This window comes from Aquarana catesbeiana, linkage group LG08, assembly GCF_042186555.1.
Source record: "Aquarana catesbeiana isolate 2022-GZ linkage group LG08, ASM4218655v1, whole genome shotgun sequence".
NCBI lineage: Eukaryota > Metazoa > Chordata > Amphibia > Anura > Ranidae > Aquarana > Aquarana catesbeiana.
Window position 1 is genome coordinate 52411147 of NC_133331.1, and position 22883 is coordinate 52434029.

The following is a 22883-nucleotide window of genomic DNA, read 5'->3' on the forward strand; positions in this document are numbered from 1 at the left end:
TCCTGGCACGAGCCAGGAACTCCGCTTTAACATGAAACTCCAGAACTCTGCTCTGTCCGCAGAATTTGAACTTTATTAGCTTATCACGATTTTTTTTTTTATTTTAATGCATTTGTAGCTGGAAGGTTTTAATCCGCTGGCGATCAGATGATCTTTTTTTTTTTTTTTTTTTACCCCTTGTGCCGTGAAATGGATTATGCGTTTGGCCTGCTGTATAAATCCCTTTTCTTGACGGATATTGTTTTTAAGATGTTTCTCACTAATCTTGTTATGTAATGTCACCAATATCCAGACTTTCCCCATCAGATTCCGGGACCAGACTGGGGGGGGGATATCTATCAGGACGTGGTTGGATGGGTGTGTTTGAGGGGGCTCAGCTGACCCGGGCTCCGCTGGTAATCTTCTCTTGTTAATCTCAGTAAATATATCTCGCCTTAATCTCCCTGGTCCAGCAGGAACGATATATAGCTCCTTCGCTGCCTGCAATCCGGAGTGTCGCTGCCACGGGGACGGCAGCCCTTTCTGCGGCTAATTTTTGCTTCTGGATTATTTTATTGCACCTCCTATACCATAGCGGTGATACTATGCTTATATTCTTCCGTTGCCTGTGGGGTAATTGGCCACCGACCATTGTGTTTAGAGCAGACTTCCTCTCTTGAGGCCTAACGCCCAGCCATGCCGTCCTTCCCCCGCAGTCTGAACGCCTTGGGACGGCTCTGCTCGTCCGGCCGCAGCAAGGATGCTCAGCCCTGTAAGAACAAGCCGGGAAACGTGGTGAAGAGGATGTCCATCATCGAGGATGGGGAGATCGCTGAGGTCTTGTATCTCATCCCAAAGCAGACTATGCTGCAGCACGTGCCCTTCCTAAACCCGGACGATTACTACCTGTGTGAGGAGCTGTCCAGCCTGCCCTCCGGCCTGGGTGAGTCGCGGGTGGCTGCAGTCATGGATGAGGGTTGCTTCAGCTAAAAGTGATGTTTCAGTTTCAAATGGACTCTTTTAGAGATGAGTTAGGCTACATGTACACTGAAACTCCCCTAGATGTTACCTTTCCCGGCAGCAGAAAAACGCAAAACGCGGCAAAACGCGGTGCCGTGTTTACCCACGGTTTACCCTTGCAAGATTATTTATTTTATTGGCCAGAGTACTGGTCATAGAAATGAATAAACGCCCAAGCGCTACACATGTTTTTGCCGCATACGTGTTTTCCTCACAAAAGCGTTCCTCTCCTGACCGCGATTCTTATGCGTTCAGGAGAGGGACATTTAACTGCCCGTAAACTCTGCTGCTCCTAAACTCTGGTAAAAGTTTAGTGTACATGGACACATAGGCTTTTATTGAGTTGAGTTTAGGAGCTTTGGCAAAAAAATGCCAAAAGCACCTTAACTCACGTTTAAGAGCAACAGTGTACATGAGGCCTTACCTTGCTTTCTATGTGCCTTGGGACAGCCATGAGAAAGATCTCTATCCTAGCTCTCTTTAGCATTGAGGTTGTGAGTCCCTCATAATGAGCACAGCAGGTATACAAAGCAAGGAACTCAGTACAGTGATGGTAATAATAACCCTTCAAGTTAATCTCTGGACACAACTTGTGTGCAGACCCCAGAATGCAGCTCAGGGATGGTGGGAGCATGTCATAATGGGCACAGCAGGTGTACAGAGCCTGGAACTCAGCACAGGGATAGAGGGGGAACCTTACATGATGCACACAACAGGTGGGCAGACCCAGGTGCTCAGTGCAGGGTTGGTTGGAACCCCTCTTAATAGACACAGCAGGTGTGCAGACCCAGGAACTAAACACAGGGAAGGCGGGAGCCCCTCAAAATTGGAACGGTATATGTGTAGATCCAGGAACTCGCATTGTGGGAACCCCTCATAATGGATACAAGAGACGTGTAAGTGCAGGGATGATGGGAACCTCTCATAATAGGGACAGGTGTTATCCTGACATGAGAACTAAGCACAGAGATGGTGGGAACCCCTCATAATTGGCACAACAAGTTTTCAGACCCAGGAACTAAATGCAAGATTGGTGAGGTTCCTTCATAGTGAGTATGGCAGGTGATCAAAAGCTGGGAGCCAACCACAGAAATGGGTATAATGGGTACAATAAGTGTACAGATCCAGAAACTCAGTAGGAACCCTTCCTAATGGTCAAGGCAGATTTGCAGCGCTGGGAACGCAATGTAACGATGGTGGGACCCCCCCAAAATGAGTACAGCAGGTGTGTAGACCCAGGAACACAGTGCAGGGATGGTGGGAGCACCTCATAATGGGCACAGCAGGTGTGTAGACCCAGGAACACAGTGCAGGGATGGTGGGAGCACCTCATAATGGGCACAGCAGGTGTGTAGACCCAGGAACACAGTGCAGAGATGGTGGGAGCCTCTCGTAATAAACCCAACAAGTTTGCAGTTAAGTAAGAGAGATGGTGGGAGTTCCTTATGATGGACACAGAACATGAGCAGATCGAGCAACTTAGCACATGGATGATGGGAACCCCCTCATAATGAACACAACAGGTGTGGATAGTGAGGAACTTAGCGAAGGGATGGTGGAAAACACCCTGATGATGGGCACAGCAGGTTTGTAGAGTCAGGATCTCAGTGTACACATGGTGGGAACCCCCATAATAGGTAGAATAAGTGCTCGGACACGGAAGTTCAGCACAGAGATAGTGGGCACTCCTGATACAAGCAGGTGAACAGCAGGTATGCAGAAATGGGGAGCTCAGAGCATGGATGGTGGGAACCCCCTATAACTGGTCCATTAGGTATCCCCAGATAGGGAACCCACAGTAGGGATGGTGAGAATCCCTCATAATGGGCCTGGTGTACAGACCCAGGAACTCAGTACAGAGGTCTCAACAAAAAGGCCGAAAGACGGAAAAGAGGTTGTCTCTCTAGCATCCACCAAACACTTTTTTCAGTTTTTGGTGGACTGATATGAGCAGCCCTCTAAAGTGTCAGAAAAACACAAAATGGACCTATTTATAAGTTTTATAATGCCATTAACTTATCTTTCATAGGGAATCTAAATTGTGTCAGTGCTGTCTCTCTGTAAAATTTCTCAGGTCATTTGCACATTTTCAGCATACTTGTCTACAGTAAATATAATTACATAAGCTGAAAAAAAAAAGACCAAGCGTAACCAACCAAAGTAAGCCGGAGAAAATTGATTTTGACTTTCTATTTTTAACTAAAACTTTATGTTAGATTTTTTTTCATTTTTTTTGTGTTTTCATTTTTTTCTATACTTTATTTGGTGTATTTTTTATCCTTCTGGTTTGTTTTTTGTTGTTTTTGCCTCTATGTCTGCTTTTCATTGTTTTGCCCTGAAGCCTCAACTTTCTATTTAGAACTTTTATAAAGTAGTGTGCTATGATGCGGTGACAGGAGAAATGATTACTTTGTAGATTTTTTTAAGCTGGCCTCATATATGAATGGTTGGCGAGTCTTCCTCATTTCCATCCTATTATTGTCCCTCAGCCTTTATCCAGCCCTCCCAAATCTGCAAACCCACCCTGGCCACTATTCCTGCCACGTGTAAGGACGGGTGATGTGAATTCTTCCAAATGTCATTCAATGAATGAATGTCATTGTTTAGTCTTAAAGCTGAACTCTGAGTGGATATAAAAGATGCAAATTAATGGAGCTCTGTAATAAATCATACATCATTAAATTATTTTTTACAGGCAAGCAGTATAAGAACCAGATCGTGACTTGGTGTAAGCCTCTTCAGTTTCTGTACAGCAGGGCTGGCGTATAAGAGGAATACGCAGCACAAGAAGCCAATCAGTTCATGTGCTGATAAGGAGCATGCTGATAGGAGGAGAGAGCAGAATGATGAACTCATCACTGTGCTGGGTTTCTTTTCACTGTCCAGTCACAGGCTGGGGGTGGGTCTGGATAAAGGTAGGCTCTGTGCTCAGGATAATATAAGGTTGCAGCCTCCCCTATTCAGTTCCCAGCAGGAACTTACAAAGAGTAAAATCAAATAAGTTGGGATAATTGGCGCTACCTTCCTAGGTGTCACGTGGGTTGAATAAAACAAGTGTATATAAATGAATATAACTGCCTATAGGCAAAAGGAAAAATAAATTATCCCCAATAGTGCAAGCAGAAATACACTTATATCAGTATAAGTGACATAAGAACAAACAGTGGTAATAAATACCTAGTGGGCTTATACTTATGCAAAATGAGGTATATTAGTGAGATATAATCAAAATGATGTAGTTCACAATATTAAAGCCTGAAGTCATCAGAAAGCTTTAATAAAAAATGTATATAACACACAAAAATTATATATAAAAAATATGAAACAAATCACAAATGTAGCAAAATCATACAGAAAAAACATAAGAAACCATGAAAAAGAAAAAGAAATATATTAGTGCAAAAAAGTTTATATGTGAAGCTCCAAAATGGCCAAATGGCCAAAAGCATTCAAGTGACTCTTGTGTTCAGCAAAAATGGATGACTTATGTGCTCCCCCTAATGGGTCCCCACTCACCAGCTCCTTGTACTCCTACAGGGGTAATAGGCATGTAGGGTAGCTTTGGATCTTGTCCCCTGGTGGCTCCACTTGCGGTCCATTTGCAGCTTGTGATAACCTGCAGGGCCTCTGCAGCTCTGTCCACCCCGTCAGGGCATCCAGAGGGGTTTCACCGGTCACTTGTTCCACACAGTTTGTCAGGGATGGGTCCTCATAGATAAAAATAAGGCTCCCATAGTGTAGTATAAAGTACTTTTAATTAAAATAAGGTTAAAAGTAAAAACTTTCCATCAAACAGGGATATAATCTAGTGATAAGTAATGTATAGGGTTCGCCGGTTCACATTGTGCGTCCCAGCTGCGTTCCAGCCCCCTACTTCCGTGATGGAAATGACGTAAGAGCGTAGCCCTGGCTTACACGTTTCGTCATTGAACGTTATTGGATAACCTTATTTTAATTAAAAGTACTTTATACTACACTTTGGGAGCCTTATTTTTCTCTATGAGGACCCATCCCTGACAAACTGTGTGGGTCTGGGACAACCTTGGTTTGGAGGAAGTGGGTTGAATGCTGCTGGCCTGCAGAATGAGGTCACCTGACAGCAAACAATGAGTACTGCAGAAGACATCTTTGGGTTGCAGTTGCAGTTGAATATTGTAGCAATATTGTAGCAAAAGCTGGCTTGTTATTCTATCTTTTAATGATACATTTATTGTTACATTGTTAGTTTTGGCTGGAGCTCTGATGTGGTGGTCTGATTTACTAGTTTATTGTCTAGAAAGTGACTGTCAAACTCTTACAGTAGTAGCAATAGTCTTCTATGTTGTAAGAGGTCCTCAGTGCATATGGTAACATAAATCATGTCTCTCCAACATTCTCCAGCTCCAGTTAGCGGAAAATGGCCCCCAATTTAAGTCTCAATGTAACCCCCATAAAATGAGAACAAAAACAAGCCACTTTGGGTATTACTGCCAATATAAAACAGTTTTTTCACAGTAGGGTACTCACGATATATAAGTATAAAGACAAACACATCAGCACTGCCACCCTTGAGGCAGTGAGCGTGATGACGTCACGGCTAGGCTCACCACTCCTGTCCCTTGAAGACATTCTTTTGTGATGAAATGCGTCGGACGGAGCCTAGCCATGACATCATCACACTTGTCGCCTTGAGCATGGTGATGCTGTTGTGTTTGTCTCTATACGTATACAGTACACATTGCAAGTGCCCTTATGTGAATAAACTGTGTTTTATATTGGTGGTTATACACAGTTTATTCACAGTAGGGTATTCATAATGTATAAGGATGGAGGCAATCTCAACAGCATCACCGTGCAGGAGGTGGCAAGCATGATGATGTCACAGTGAGGCTCCTTCTGACGTATTTCGTAGGAGAACATCTTCAGGGGACAGGAGTGGGTAGGCTAGCTGTTACATCATCACACTCGCAGCCTTGAGCGCAATGATGCTGTTGTGTTTGTCACTATACTTATACATTCTTAGTACCCTACTGTGAAACAATTGTGTTTTATACTGGAGGTAATACACAATGTGGCTTGTTTTTGTACTCTCCTTTTAGCGGTTCCATTGAGATTTATATTGCGAAGGATTGGGAGTTTATTTTGGATAATGAGCTGGAGAGTGGTAATTTAAGTTACAATATGCACTGGGGACCTCCAATAACATAGAAGTCTATTACTTCTGGGAAGACCCTTGTGTACTTGATGGCAGGGTGGATTTGATTTAAATCACTAGTAAAAAGGCTGGATTGAAATCAACTCAATTTAAATGATAATTTTTAAAGCGCAACTGTCATCTCTGTCCCACAGCCGCTCTTCCTCTGACCCGCTGTTGACTCACCGACAGTCCCATTCACTTTAATGAGACGGCTGGTGATGCGGCAGTGACACAACAAGGTGAGGGATGTGGCGGCAGCAGGTGAGTGGATGCCCGCTAACAGGCGCTGCTATGATGGATCTGAAATAACAGGAGCTCTTTAAATGTAAGGACTTATTCTTGCTGGTAGTTAGAATCTTTAATATTTGAAAACAAAATGAAGGTTTCCTATTTAAAATAATAAGCTGTCAGGTTAGTAAAGCAGAGCTATCCGAACCGAACAGTAAGCAGCTTCCTATGTCCAGTGGGACGAAACTTGTTGGGTAACACTCATGGCATTCGCTCTATACCTCTTATGAGACAAGCTTGTTTTTATCTGATTTCTTATAAGTGTAAACACCCCTTTTTTTTAAATAAAAAGACCATACAGAGTTACACTATGTGGATTTATTTATCTTTCGTATCCAATGCCATGGGTTAATCTAACTCCTGAGATATATGGTACTTGCCATTCACTTTGGAGTCTACCCATCTGATGCGGGATCACCTGTTCCATACTGGAGTCCATATTCCATTCTTTGCTTTCCGTATGGATTATTTCACTGAGGTCATTTCCTCACCAATGCCTACTTGACCCACATGCTATACAGTACGTGCCAACCTTCTTTTTTTCGTTTGCACTTTATGATCAAGTATCTTTCAAGATTCGTCACTGTATTTGATTCACCATTTATGGACTTCTGTCTACACCAATATATTTCATGCTGTCTACTCAAGATGGACTAATCTGATTTATTTTGACCATTTCACTCAGGTTTTTATTGTTTGCAATTTATATGTTCATATATTTATACACTTTGAGCGCTACACTATTTGTTTTTATTTGCTTTGCACTTTGTGTCTAGTGGAGTGTTGGCAGCTCATTCAGTTTCCTCTTTGCCTAATTTTCCTATATATAATTAGCTCTGGCCAATCACAGCAAAACAAAACAAACTAAACGAATCAGTGTCATTCAGGAAAATGCTTGCTTATAGAAATATAATGCACTGCTATAAGCAATCATAATATGTAAAAAAAAAAAAAAAATCTAAACAAAATCAAAAAAATCAAAAAAATTAAATCAAATAGGTTCAGCTGTAGGAGGAATGAAGCTGGACGAGGAAAAGCCTAAAGCCGTGTACACACGACCAGACTTTTCGACCGGACTGGTCTGAAGGAACAAATCCGTCGGACAATCGTACCATGTGTGGGCTTCATCGGACCTTCAGCTGACTTTTTCTGTTAAAAATCAGACGGACTTTAGATTTGGAACATGTTTCAAATCTTTCCGACGGACTCGAGTCCAGTCGAAAAACCTGTTCGTCTGTATGCTAGTCCAACAGACAAAAAAGGACGCAAGGGCAGCTATTGGCTACTGGCTATGAACTTCCTTATTCTAGTCCCTTCGTAGGTCATCACGTTCAAACCAACGGACTTTCAAACGGACTTTAGTCTGTTTGTGTGTGGGCAAGTCCGGTCATTTGAAAGTCCGCCGTAAATCCGTCGAAAGTCCGCTGAAAAGACCGTCGGACCTTTGATGCTGAAAAGTCCACTCGTGTGTGTACGCTGCATTACTCTACCAACAATTGACAGGTGTTGTGCTGTCTGAGCTCTTCTGCAGAAGTACATAGAAACAATGTTGAGGACCAAAAACGTAGCACTGGCCATGGAAACTTAGTGCAGCAGCTAAAAGATGCATCATCTTGGCTTCCTTTTGCATTTGGAAGATATCCAGTGGCACCATCAGCTCAGAAATGGCAATAACCAGTGAGACCCAGGTACACCAGTCTGGAGAAGTCTGGTCGGAAGTGGTCTTCATGGAAGACTTAAGGCTAAAAGCCATACCCTCGATGTGGAAACAAGGCCAAACAAATCATCGGTGTAAAAAAAAAAACACAAGAAATGATGTTCACAAAAATGGCAGCAGGTGCTCTAAACTGATGAATCCAAATTTGAAATATTTGGCTGTAGTAGAAAGCAGTTTGTTTGCCAAATGCCTGGAGAGCGGTAAAAGCATGATTGTCTGCAGGCAACAGTAAAGCATGGTGGAGGTTCCCTGCAGGTTTTGACTGCATTTTTGCACATGGAGTTGTGGATTTGTTTAGCATTAATAGTCTTCTCAATTCTGAACAGTATAGTCAGATACTTATCCATGGATCAGTACCATCAGGGAGGCATTGATCAGTCTCGATTTCTTTGTGCAGCAGGACAATAACTTTGAATGTACATCCAAAATCATAAAAAGCTATCATTAGCACAAAGAAGAACAAGGAGTCCTGGAAGTGATGGTTTGGCCCCCACAGAGCCCTGATCTCATCTTCACGAAGTCTGTCTGAGATTACATGAAGAGAGTGAACCAACTGAGACAGCCTAGACAACGGAAGAACTGGAGATGTTTGGGACAACCTGCCTTGCCAGATTCCTTTAAAAAACCCTGTTAAAGTGCGAATTGATTTGTTTAAAAGCAAATGATGGACACACCATATATATATATATATATATATATATATATATATATATATATATATATATATATATATATATATATATATATATATAGATATTTGATTTTTTCTGTTTATGCACTTTGTAGGTTGTTTTAGGGTTAATTACATTATTTTGTAAAGCATCTTCTCTTCACATAGTGCTGCAGCTCAGTTTCAGGGTCTTCTTATAGCCTAGGCCATCTTTATGTAGAGCAACAATTCTTTTTTTTTAGATCCTCAGAGAGTTCTTTGCCATGAGGTGTCATGTTGAACTTCCAGTGACCAGTATGAGAGAGTGAGAGTGATAGGGGGTGAGATTATTTTTGGATTCCCTTGCAAGATAGTGATTCGACCCATTTTCTCTTTCAACAACCCCTGAGTGTCCTGATGAAGCTAGACAGCGAAACGCGTTGATGCACAGGGGCTCACTACCATGTATACCAGGCATATTCATCCTTGCCATGTATTGTCCATCATATGCTTCTAATTCTTCATCTTTTTTTGCTTTTCTGTACCATGTATTGTTATAAATAAAATATACTTTTTTATATTCATTACTGTCCATTGTGCCTCTAAAGTCTGACCTTGGGCTATTTACATGCCCAATTTTTTCTCTAACAATCCTTTATACGGATGTGGCCATAGGAGTGTTTCACTTATATTTTCTCAACACACAGCCATTAATGTCTAAACCGCTGACAACAAAAGTGAGTACACCCCTGAGTGAAAATGTCCAATGTGCCCAATTAGTCATTTTTTCTCCCCGGTGTCATGTGACTCGTTAGTGTTATAAGGTCTCAGGTGTGAATGGGGAGCAGGTGTGTTAAATTTGGTGTTATCGCTCTCACTCTCTCATACTGGTCACTGGAAGTGTGTTGAGTTATTTTGAGGGGACAGCAAATTTACACTGTTATACAAGCTGTACACTCACTACTTTACATTGTAGAAAAGTGTCATTTCTTCAGTGTTGTCACATGAAAAGATAGAATAAAATATTTACAAAAATGTGAGGGGTGTACTGACTTGTGTGAGATATTGTAGATGTTATAAGAACATACAGCTCTTCTGGAGGTCTAATGTGGATAAAAGGTCTGTCCTCTCCAGATCTACAGAAATCTCTTCCTTTCATGGTGGATTTAAAGTATTTAAAATCAGTCTATCACAGATCTTGTTATACCTTGGATTCCTCCTATACAGGTTCTCTTTGGTCCAATATCTATACAGTGTCCTTCTTTAACACAGCGGGCAGTGCCGACACCCGAGTCTTGGTGCTGAATGGAGTGGCTGAGTGTTTACTAGTGAGAGTGATATGACGTGGCTCAGGAATAGAAGACGTGGCAGAACTATCTTTAGATCATTGAGGAATTATCCGAGGTGACACAGGTCAGCGTTGGGTAAGAGGATAAAGGCAGCGGTACAGGGAGACACAGGGGCACGCTGTCACATCTCACGTGTAGAAAGGGTGATCTCACTTGACTGACACTCCAGATGAATTCTTTGGGGGGGAGGAAAAGAAATGGCTGAGTCATTGAACATTCTAAGTGAATAGGTCCTTTAATTAAAGTGGTTGTAAACCTCAGACATGAAATGTGAACAAAGCATAGCCCTCTATAGTGTGTACTTGTCTCAATTAAGAGTACTAAGTGTCACTTCTGTGTGCTGCTTCCTTCCTCTGCTATCAGCATGAGTCACTTCTTACAAGTTTTCCTGACACCAAGAGAAAAATGGTGATAGGGGAGGGAACTACAGCTGATTGACAGCCTCAGCTCTGTTCCTGTGTGCTGTGTGAAGGGGGGTGTGCCCCTTCCCTCCAATCAGCTCTCTGAGCTCTCCTCACTGAGCTCTGCAGAGTGTAATTTCAGCTCTCTGCCCCCCTTTCTTTTTTAACTCTCAGGCAAGATTTATATATTCTGCACTTCTTTGAATGGGTGTAGAGAAGAGAAGACTGCAGAGAGACAAGTACAACTTATGTTGGATAATTTGTTTCATCTCTGTTTATCACCTGACGCCAGCCACTTCACTGGGTATCTGTTTTTACAACCACTATAAAAGAGACCAGTAGGCTGCCATTGTTAAAAGAGAAGTATGGGAATCCCCCCCCCCCCCATAATCATACTTACCTAGGTAGATGCAGCATCTGTCCTCCGGCATCTCTGCACTGAGAATTGAGCAATCGAACACAGCCGATGGCTCGGTCCTGTCAGCTCCCGAGCAGAGAGCTGCTGACTGTCAATCAGCAGCTCTACTCCTCCACACTCATTGGAGCGCTGAGATGTGGAGGGGCGGGGGGCGGCCTCCATGCTTTACTTTTGTTGAGAAATCATTTTTTAAAAAAACAACAACACCCCCTAACATTTCTCGTCATGGCAATCTTGAGTAAGGGCAGATGATTTATGTAGCTTTTACTTCCTGGAATCCATCTGCCTTTGGCTCAGGCATGCAGACAGGAGGGCGTGTTTAGCTGAGAAAACCCCTCCTACCCTCCTGAAGACTCCTGGGATGTATGACATTATTTACTTAGGCCAGAAACCAGGAAGTAATGGAAGAAATGTAAAAATAAAAAGTTTAAAACAAATAGATATGATATACCTTTCTATCTATTTACTAATGCTAGTAGCATAAGGATTAAAAATAGTCAATATTGATTGAGAGAGTAGAGTTCCACTTTAACACAGGATCCCTTACTGCATTTTGTCCTGATTTTATTAAGCCTTGCAGACGGGGGAGATTTTTTTTCTCTGAAACATGTTGGCTGGATTTAATACTCTTTAATCATTAACCACTTCAGCCCCTGAAGAATTGGCTGCTCAATGACCAGGCCATTTTTTGCGATACGGCACTGTGTCACTTTAACTGACAATTGCGCGGTATGCGACACTGTATCCAAACAAAATTGACGTCCTTTTTTTCCCACAAAAAGAGCTTTCTTTTGGTGGTATTTGATCATCTCTGCGTTTTTTATTGTTTGCGCTATAAACAAAAAAAGACCGACAATTTTGAAAAAAAACACAATATTTTGTACTTTGTGCTATAATAAATAGCTATAATAAATAAATAACACTAGGGGGCGATCAAGGGGTTAACTGTGTTCCCTATGTGTGTGTTCTAACTGTGGGCGATGGGACTGACTATAGGAGATGAGAGATCGTGGTTCCCAGCTCGTAGGAACTCACAATCTCTCTCTCCTCTTCTCACAGAACTGGGATTTGTGTGTTTACACACACACGTCCCTTTTCTGCCTCTCGTGCCCGCGATCGCTCGTGGCCGGCGCTCATCGCGACCGCCGGTCACGAGGATCGGCACCCCCGCGCGCCTGCTATCCCGCTTAAAGGGACCGACGTATAGCTACGACGGTTCACGAGATCATGCCGACCTGCCACAGTATAATGGCTGGTCGGCAAGTGGTTAAATATTTAAAAAAGTTCTTTAAGGCTGGGTTCTGTGCGATGCTAATAAAGCCATAGAGATTGTATGGCTGAATTTGCATCGCATTCGGACCAGAGTCGTGCAGAACCCTTTTTTTGGTCCGCAACCAGAATCGGATCGCATGGGTGTTCACACCCATGCGATCCGATTCATGTCAGAATTGACAGTTCGCACTGAGATATGCGAACCGATCTGGGGGGGGTCATTAACTTTGTATTGACACTCCCAGTGGTTCGCCTATGACAGTATGCGAGTCGGGTGCGATGTGGGAACCCACAGTGGATTTGCAGGGTTTCCCGCATCCCACCAATGTGAACAGAGCCTGAGTGAGATGAAATTTTGTACCAGGCTATCCTCCGTACACATCCAAGATTTTCAAATCCTCGCAGCCACTCGGCTACAACCAAGGCTCACACCACCCCTCCACCGACCGAAGGAATCGGGTTCTAAAGCTGTCTGTAGTAGCAGGAAAAAAAAGCAGCCACTCAACTTTTAGAAGTCCGGAATACATTTATTCATATAATCCAGTACAGGGAAAGTCAACCTGCTCCTCTTATGCATTTCACTCCACCAGGACTCTATGACTAAGTGCCTGATGGAATGAAACGCGTAGGTAGAATTTCCCTGACCCGGATTATATGAATAACTATATTCTGGAAGTTGAAAGCCTCCTTTTTTGCTCCTCTGGTGTAGAAACATACCAATGGACCAGTTTTCTGTGTACAGCGCTGTGGAATATGTCAGAGCTATATTATAAATGTATATTAATAAGAGCGTATGATTGTAGTAGGGACATTAGAGTGAAAGCTCCTCTAGTACAGAGGATGATGTGACTGGCTCAGTGATCTCTGTACAGCACTATGGAATATATCCGATCTACTTTATATAAATGTATAACAATAATAGCATGTGACTATGGTGGGACTTTAGAGTATAAGCTCTTCTGGTGCAGAGACCGCCTTAGTGTTCTCTGTCCAACCCAGAACTATATCAAAACACTATAATAGTGGGGGGAGGGGGAGGACGGGGGCATTAAAGTGTAAGCTCCTCTGGTTCAGAGACTGATGTGACTGGCTTAAAGGGTCACTATGGGTCACAGGAGTGCAGTTCGTTTTGCACTCCTGTGACCCGTTTTTAACAGAGAGAGGTCTGAAGTCCGCTTTCTGCTGATGTCACCCAGGTCAGTCCGGGCGCCGCGTCATCCCGACCACGGAGTCTGGATCTGCCATGTGCCTGGACTGACACGCCGCTCAGCCTCTTAGCGAGCCGCTGAGAGCCTGAGACGGCCGCTCCGCCCCCTCCACGGCCCAGCACTCCAATGAGAGAGGAGGGAGAAGAGCAGAGAACTGTGACTGATGGTCTACGGCTCTCTGCTCGCGGAGCTCTGAAAACTGAGCGATCGGCAGTGTACGATCACTCGGTTCTCAGTGTAGAGGCGCCGAGGGACACATCCACCTAGGTAAGTATGAATGTGCAAAAAAAATAATTCCTTTACTTCTCTTTTAGGGCCAGGTCACACTGGTGCGATGTCCAAGATCGGATGTGATTCGCACCGCACTGCAGTGCAAATCACATGCAATCTGTGTACAATGCGATTTCAGCCATACAGATAGTATGGCTGAAATTGCATCACATTCTCAACTCGCACGGGACCCTTTTTTTGGTCCGCAGCAGAATCGGATCGCATGCAATCCGATTCCTATCCGAATTTGCGGTTCGCACTGCGATATGCAAACTGATTTGGGGGTGTCATTAACTTTTAACTGACACTTCCAGCAGTTCCCATAGAGCAGTGTGAACTGCCGCCGGGAGACATGCGATGTGGGAACCCTGCGAATCCAGTGCAGGTTCCCGCATCGCATACAACTCGCAGGCAGTTCACACTGCCCTATGCTGGGAGTGTCAATAGAAAGCTAATAACACCCCAAATCAGTTTGCATATCGCAGAGTGAGCTGCAAATTCGGACAGGAATCGGATCGCATGGATGTGAACACCCATGCGATCCGATTCTGCTGCGGACCAAAAATAGGGTCCTGTGCGAGTTTGGTCCGAATGCGATGCGAATTCAGCCATTCAATCTGTATGACTGAGTTTGAAACGCACGGACATTGTATGTGATTTGCACTGCAGTGCGGTGCGAATCACTTCCGATGTTGGACATCGCACCAGTGGGAACCAGCTGTGTGAAGTTGGCACCCCATGTTTGTAAAACCTGAATAAAAATATACCATTCGTTTGTGCCGCGTTTGTGCTGATTTGTGCCGCAAAAATGAGCGTTTGTGCCGGTTCGGTTTCTGAGATATTAAACATTCAATTTAATGCAAGCCCCGCCCACTTTGCACCCCATGTCTTTGAATTTTAAAAACAAACGCGCCATTCGTTTGTGCCACGTTTGTGCTGGTTTGTGCCGCAAAAATAAACGTTTGTGCCGCTTTGGTTGCGGAGATATTGTGCGTTATAGTTGCTGTAACCCCGCCCATTTTGCACCCCATGTTCCTGAATTTTAAAAACAAACGTGCCATTCGTTTGTGCCGCGTTTGTGCTGGTTTGTGCCGCAAAAACAAACGTTTGTGCCGCTTTGATTGCGGAGATATTGTGCGTTATAGTTGCTGTAACCCCGCCCATTTTGCACCCCATGTTCCTGAATTTTAAAAACAAACGTGCCATTCATTTGTGCCGCGTTTGTGCTGGTTTGTGCCGCAAAAATAAACGTTTGTGCCGCTTTGGTTACGGAGATATTGTGCGTTATAGTTGCTGTAACCCCGCCCATTTTGCACCCCATGTTCCTGAATTTAAAAAAAAAACGCGCCATTCGTTTGTGCCGCGTTTGTGCTGGTTTGTGCCACAAAAATAAACGTTTGTGCCGCTTTGGTTGTGGAGATATTGTGCGTTATAGTTGCTGTAACCCCGCCCATTTTGCACCCCATGTTCCTGAATTTTAAAAACAAACGCGCCATTCGTTTGTGCCGCTTTTGTGCTGGTTTGTGCCGCAAAAATAAACGTTTGTGCCGCTTTGGTTGCGGAGATATTGTGCGTTATAGTTGCTGTAACCCCGCCCATTTTGCACCCCATGTTCCTGAATTTTAAAAACAAACACGCCATTCGTTTGTGCTGCGTTTGTGCTGGTTTGTGCCGCAAAAATAAATGTTTGTGCCTCTTTGGTTGCGGAGATATTGTGCGTTATAGTTGCTGTAATCCCGCCCACATTGCACCCCATGTTCCTGAATTTTAAAAACAAACGCGCCATTCGTTTGTGCCGCGTTTGTGCTGGTTTGTGCCGCAAAAATTAACATTTGTGCCGCTTTGGTTGCGGAGATATTGTGCGTTATAGTTGCTGTAACCCCGCCCATTTTGCACCCCATGTTCCTGAATTTTAAAAACAAACACGCCATTCGTTTGTGCTGCGTTTGTGCTGGTTTGTGCCGCAAAAATAAATGTTTGTGCCTCTTTGGTTGCGGAGATATTGTGCGTTATAGTTGCTGTAATCCCGCCCACATTGCACCCCATGTTCCTGAATTTTAAAAACAAACGCGCCATTCGTTTGTGCCGCGTTTGTGCTGGTTTGTGCCGCAAAAATAAACGTTTGTGCCGCTTTGATTGCGGAGATATTGTGCGTTATAGTTGCTGTAACCCCGCCCATTTTGCACCCCATGTTCCTGAATTTTAAAAACAAATGCGCCATTCGTTTGTGCCGCGTTTGTGCTGGTTTGTGCCGCAAAAATAAATGTTTGTGCCTCTTTGGTTGCGGAGATATTGTGCGTTATATTTGCTGTAATCCCGCCCACATTGCACCCCATGTTCCTGAATTTTAAAAACAAGCGCGCCATTCGTTTGTGCCGCGTTTGTGCTGGTTTGTGCCGCAAAAATAAACGTTTGTGCCGCTTTGGTTGCGGAGATATTGTGCGTTATAGTTGCTGTAACCCCGCCCATTTTGCACCCCATGTTCCTGAATTTTAAAAACAAACGCGCCATTCGTTTGTGCCGCGTTTGTGCTGGTTTGTGCCGCAAAAATAAACGTTTGTGCCGCTTTGATTGCGGAGATATTGTGCGTTATAGTTGCTGTAACCCCGCCCATTTTGCACCCCATGTTCCTGAATTTTAAAAACAAACGCGCCATTCGTTTGTGCCGCGTTTGTGCTGGTTTGTGCCGCAAAAATAAACGTTTGTGCCGCTTTGATTGCGGAGATATTGTGCGTTATAGTTGCTGTAACCCCGCCCATTTTGCACCCCATGTTCCTGAATTTTAAAAACAAATGCGCCATTCGTTTGTGCCGCGTTTGTGCTGGTTTGTGCCGCAAAAATAAATGTTTGTGCCGCTTTGGTTGCGGAGATATAGTGCGTTATAGTTGCTACAACCCCGCCCACATTGCACCCCATGTTCCTGAATTTTAAAAACAAACGCACCATTTGTTTGTGCCGGGTTTGTGCTGGTTTGTGCCGCAAAAATAAACGTTTGTGCCGCTTTGGTTGCGGAGATATTGTGCGTTATAGTTGCTGCAACCCCACCCACTTTGCACCCCATGTCCCTGAATTTTAAAAACAAACGTGCCATTCGTTTGTGCCGCGTTTGTGCTGGTTTGTGCCGCAAAAATAAACGTTTGTGCCGCTTTGGTTGCGAAGATATAGTGCGTTATATTTGCTTCAACCCCGCCCACATTGCACCCTATCTTCCTGAATTTTAAAAACAAACGCGCCATTTGTTTGTGCCGCGTTTGTGCTGGTTTGTGCCGCAAAAATAAACGTTTGTGCCGCTTTGGTTGCGGAGATATTGTGCGTTATATGTTGTCAAACCACATTGACTTTACACCTTGTTATTAAAGCTTACATACAGAACCTAAACTCAGCTTGGGTTTCCTTAATGTAAAGCTCCTCCCACTGTACTGGCACTGCACTTCATATTGTACCCTGAAAAAGGCACCTCTGCCGGGTTAGCCCCTCATATCAAAATTTTAGAAAAAATCTTATGCAGTTTGTTAGATCTTTGTTAGATCAGGTTAGATCAACCGTTGTTTGCGTTAGATCTCACACAGAAGAAGCGATATTAACAGTTATTTGCTGGGGGGGCTAACCCGTCATCAGCCCCCCTTATCAAAAAATTGACCAAACAGTTAGCTATTTTGGAAGCAATTTGGGAAGCAATTTGTTAGATCCGGTATGATCAAGTGTTTTTAACGTTAGATCTCACATAATTAGAGACTTATTAAGTGATTAATGTGGGGGGGCTGGCCCTCCCTTATCAAATTTTCGCCCCAAAAATCATTCAAGCTAATAGATATTGGTTAGATCCGGTAAGATCAAGTGGTTTTAACGTTAGATCTCACATCATTTCAGAGATATTCCACATCAAAATAGAGATATTAGGTGGTACATATGGACGGGCTGGCCCCCCCTTATATTCAGCGCAATGAAAATCACACCCAGTGATGGGGCAGGAGAACAGGGGGAACATAGGTGGGGCAGAAGAGCAGGGGGTACAGAGGTGAAACAGATGTGCAGGAGGTACATTAGTAAGGCAGATGAAAAAGCGGGTTACAGTGGTAGGGCAGATGAGAAGGTGATTCAGTAGTAGACAGAAGAACATGGGAATATGGCGGTGGAGCAAATGTGCAGAGAGGTACAGTGGTGGGGCAGATGAGAAAAATGGTACATTGATGGGGTAGATGAGCAGAGGGGTTACAGTGGTGGGGCAGAAGAGCAAGGGGGTACAGTGGTGGTGCAGATGTGCAGAAGGTGCAGTGGTGGGAGGGATGCGAAGGGGGTTCAGCAGTGGGACAGAAAAGCAGGGGGGTACAGTGATGAGGCAGATGAGCGGGGGAGGGGTTTAGTGTTGGGCCAGATGACAAGGGGGTTACAGTGGTGGGAAAATGAGCAGGAGGGGTTCAGTGTTGGGGCAGATGAGAAGGGGGTTTAGCGGTGGGACAGAAGAGCAGGGGGGTACAGCGGTGGGGCAGATGTGAAAGGAGGTGCATTGGTGGACAGATGAGCAGGGGGTTACAGTGGTTGGGCAGAAGAGCAGGGAGAACAGAGGTGAGACAGATGTGCAGGAGGTACAGTGATGGGGCAGAAGAGAAAGGGGGTTACAGTGGTGGGGCAGATGAGAAAGGGGGTTACAGAGGTGGGGCAGATGAGAAAGGGGGTTACAGAGGTGGGGCAGATGAGAAAGGGGGTTACAGAGGTGGGGCAGATGAGAAAGGGGGTTACAGTGGTGGGGCAGATGAGAAAGGGGGTTACAGAGGTGGGGCAGATGAGAAAGGGGGTACATTAGTGGTACAGATGAGCAGGGGGTTACAGCGGTGGGGCAGAAGAGCAGGGGGAACAGAGGTGAGACAGATGTGCAGGAGGTACAGTGATGGGGCAGAAGAGAAAGGGGGTTACAGAGGTGGGGCAGATGAGAAAGGGGGTTACAGAGGTGAGGCAGATGAGAAAGGGGGTTACAGTGGTGGGGCAGATGAGAAAGAGGGTTACAGAGGTGGGGCAGATGAGAAAGGGGGTTACAGTGGTGGGGCAGATGAGAAAGGGGGTTACAGAGGTGGGGAAGATGAGCAGGGGGAACAGAGGTGGGACAGATGTGCGGGAGGTACAGTGGTGGGGCAGATGAGAAAGGGGTTTACAGTGGTGGGGCAGATGAGAAAGGGGGTTAGAGAGGTGGGACAGATGAGAAAGGGGGTTACAGTGGTGGGGCAGATGAGCAGATAAGTTCAGTGTTAGGACAGATGAGAAGATGGTTCAGCAGTGAGACAGAAGAGCATGGGGGTACGGTGGTGGGGCAGATGTGCAGGGGGTTACAGTGGTGGGGCAGATGTGCAGGGGGGTACAGTGGTGGGGCAGATTTTCAGGTGATACAGTGATCTGAGGTGTGAAGGTGTATGAATTGGGGTTGATCTGAGGCGTGAGAGTGCAGGATGTTAATTTCTCACTGCTAAAGTAGTTTACAGCATTTACTTTATAAAAAATCCTTTTCGTGATTGAGATTGTGAAGTTGACTTTTTTTGTTATAAAATCGGTACGCTCAATTTCTTTGAAAACATTTTTCGGCACACTGCTCAAAAGGCTGCTTACCTCCTGGCCTATCAGTTTTTATTAAAGATGGAAAATGGGCTGTGGAGCAAGACCCGCTGTCGCCCAAAACTATTTTCTCATTTTCAATAATCAAAGAAGGTAAGGAAAAAAGGATGGAAAAGGTAAAAGGATAGAAGGGGGGGGGGGGAGGTAAGGCTGGGGGGGGGGGGTGAAATGGCGTTGGTTCAGGATAACTATGATGAATGGGCTCCGGAACTTTTCTGTGACATTAAGTCCCAAGAAGGGCAGTACCCTCTGCGGAGACGACAATCTGGTTCCATAGTCCCCAAGTGTTAGAGTATTTTTCCTGTTGGTGTTATGCAGTGAGTACTCGATCTTCCATCTCATTTGGAATGGAGTTTTTATAGAGTTTGGCTCAGATGGAGGAGACATGTAGCAGGAAAAAGCTGGATCACCAGGAACCTTGTATTCCGTAAATTTTTGCGTGGTTTATCTGTCTCCCAGAAGTGGATCAATTTAGGGCACGACCAAAATATGTGAAGTCGTGTTCCTCCATCCCCCTGGCATCTCCAACATTGGTCAGTAGTTGCAGGGTGAGGTACCACCTTGTTAACAGTTTATAGTTGGTCTCTTTAATTTTTGTACAAACCGATGATTTCAACGAAAATCTGAGGACATGTTGTATCTGAGCAGATGTTAATGTACGCCCCAGCTTACTTTCCCATTTGTTCAAGAACGGTAAGGGTCGGTTCACACATGGGCAACACGACTTTAGCGCGACTTTGCACGGCGGCTTCGACGCGACCTCGACGCGACTTCGACGCAACTCCGACGCGACTTCGGCAAATTACGAGGCGACTTGAAGTCGCCTCCATGACAGGCGACTTCGCCTGTGGCCAATCAGCTCTCTGGGAGGGAGGGGGGGAGGGAGGGGTTTTCCCTGCAAAGTCGCTTGACTTTACAGAGAGATCCGACTTGGAGGCGACTTCCATTGATTTCTATGGTACAGGTCGCCTACCAAGTCGGATCAAAGTAATACAGGGAGTACGCTCTGAAGTCGGAGCGACTTCAGTAGTGTCTATTAAGACACTAGCGTTAACTCCCATCAAAACTATTTCTGGGGCGACTTGGGGCGACTTGAGGGCGTACAAGTCGGATCCCAAGTCGCCCCAGTGTGAACCGAGCCTAAGTGTGGTTGTTCAGCCGGACAGTTCAAGAGGGCGTATGTTTTGGATAGAGCCTGTGGAAGGGAACCCTCTTTGGAACAGTATGCTTCAAAGGACGTCAGGGGACGATTAAATCCCTGTGAATTAGGCAAAGTATTGAGAAAGTGTTGTAATTGTAGCGCTGTCCACAAGGAAAGTTTGAAGGGCTCATTAGCACTACTGTGGAAGGCCATTGGCCTCCCGTTAGGAAGTGGGATGCCTGGACCCTACCTGTTTGGCTTAGGGTCCGAAACATTTGCGGTTCCAGACCAGGGAGGAACCACGGTTTTTCTATGATAGGGAGCAATGGGGAATCAGGGAAGAAAGCCGGTTCTGTGTGCTGACCTGGGAGCATATGCGGAGTGTCGTACCCAATATGGGGTGTAACTTCAGCACAGGTGGTAGTTGGTCATAGCACCACAGAGCCCCTGGCAGCAGAATGTCAGTCTGGGCCTGTTCCAGTTGTGCCCACAATTTAGAGCAGCGATGCCAAAATTTATTCATTTTAAGCTACTGCCACGGGGGCCTAACTTCTCATATAAAATAACGAACTGTTATGTATTTATCATAGATTAAATAAAACATCTCACTGATCAAACTGCAACAAGCTTTTATCCCTACTTACATTGCGATTATTACTGATTTCTGCCATGTGCATGCTAGGTTTAATGCAATAATAACTTCATCTAACAATTAACTACTAACTTGGATGTTGTTATTGGCAAAGAATATGAAATCTCTGAAATGATGTGAGATCTTACGTTAAAACCTCTTGATCTTACCGGATCTAACGAATATCTATTAGCCCGAATGATTTTTGGCCCGAAAATTTGATAAGGGGGGGCCAGCCCCCCTCATTAATCACTTAATAAGTCTCTAATAATGTGAGATCTAACGTTAAAAACACTTGATCATACCGGATCTAACAAATTGCTTCCAAAATAGCTAACTGTTTGGTCAATTTTTTGATAAGGGGGGGCTGATGACGGGTTAGCCCCCCCAGCAAATAACTGTTAATATCGCTTCTTCTGTGTGAGATCTAACGCAGACAACGGTTGATCTAACCTGATCTAACAAAGATCTAACAAACTGCATAAGATTTTTTCAAAAATTCTGATATGAGGGGCTAACCCGGCAGAGGTGCCTTTTTCAGGGTACAATATGAAGTGCAGTGCCAGTACAGTGGGAGGAGCTTTACATTAAGGAAACCCAATCTGAGTTTAGGTTCTGTATGTAAGCTTTAATAACAAGGTGTAAAGTCAATGTGGTTTGACAACATATAACGCACAATATCTCCGCAACCAAAGCTGCACAAATGTTTATTTTTGCGGCACAAACCAGCACAAACCCGGCACAAACAAATGGCGCGTTTGTTTTTAAAATTCAGGAACATGGGGTGCAATGTGGGCGGGGTTGCTGCAACTATAACGCACAATATCTCAGCAACCAAAGCGGCACAAACGTTTATTTTTGCGGCACAAACCAGCACAAACGTGGCACAAACGAATGGCGCGTTTGTTTTTAAAATTCAGGAACATGGGGTGCAAAATGGGCGGAGTTAAAGCAACTATAACGCACAATATCTCTGCAACCAAAGCGGCACAAACGTTTATTTTTGCGGCACAAACCAGCACAAACGCAGCACAAACGAATGGCGCGTTTGTTTTTAAAATTCAGGAACATGGGGTGCAAAATGGGCGGGGTTACAGCAACTATAACGCACAATATCTCCGCAACCAAAGCGGCACAAACGTTTATTTTTGCGGCACAAACCAGCACAAACACGGCACAAACGAATGGCACGTTTGTTTTTAAAATTCAAGAACATGGGGTGCAAAATGGGCGGGGTTACAGCAACTATAACGCACAATATCTCCGCAACCAAAGCGGAACAAACATTTATTTTTGCGGCACAAACCAGCACAAACACAGCACAAACAAATGGCGCGTTTGTTTTTAAAATTCAGGAACATGGGGTGCAAAATGGGCGGGGTTACAGCAACTATAACGCACAATATCTCCGCAACCAAAGCGGCACAAACGTTTATTTTTGCGGCACAAACCAGCACAAACGCGGCACAAATGAATGGCACGTTTGTTTTTAAAATTCAGAAACATGGGGTGCAAAATGGGCGGGGTTACAGCAACTATAACGCACAATATCTCCGCAACCAAAGCGGCACAAACGTTTATTTTTGCGGCACAAACCAGCACAAACGCGGCACAAACGAATGGTGCATTTGTTTTTAAAATTCAGGAACATGGGGTGCAAAATGGGCGGAGTTAAAGCAACTATAACGCACAATATCTCCGCAACCAAAGTGGCACAAACGTTTATTTTTGCGGCACAAACCAGCACAAACGCGGCACAA

The 22883-nt window shown here is 44.6% G+C and overlaps 1 protein-coding gene across 1 annotated transcript in view; it reads left to right on the top strand.

Moving 5' to 3' along the window:
* Window positions 1-796: 796 nt before the first annotated feature.
* Window positions 797-22883, top strand: part of ABLIM1 (actin binding LIM protein 1) — a 375358-nt gene continuing 353271 nt past the window's right edge. The window contains exon 1 of the mRNA XM_073595843.1: window positions 797-922. Within this exon, the coding sequence (XP_073451944.1) occupies window positions 844-922 (79 nt within the window). The 5' untranslated portion in view covers window positions 797-843. The remainder of the gene's footprint in view (window positions 923-22883) is intronic.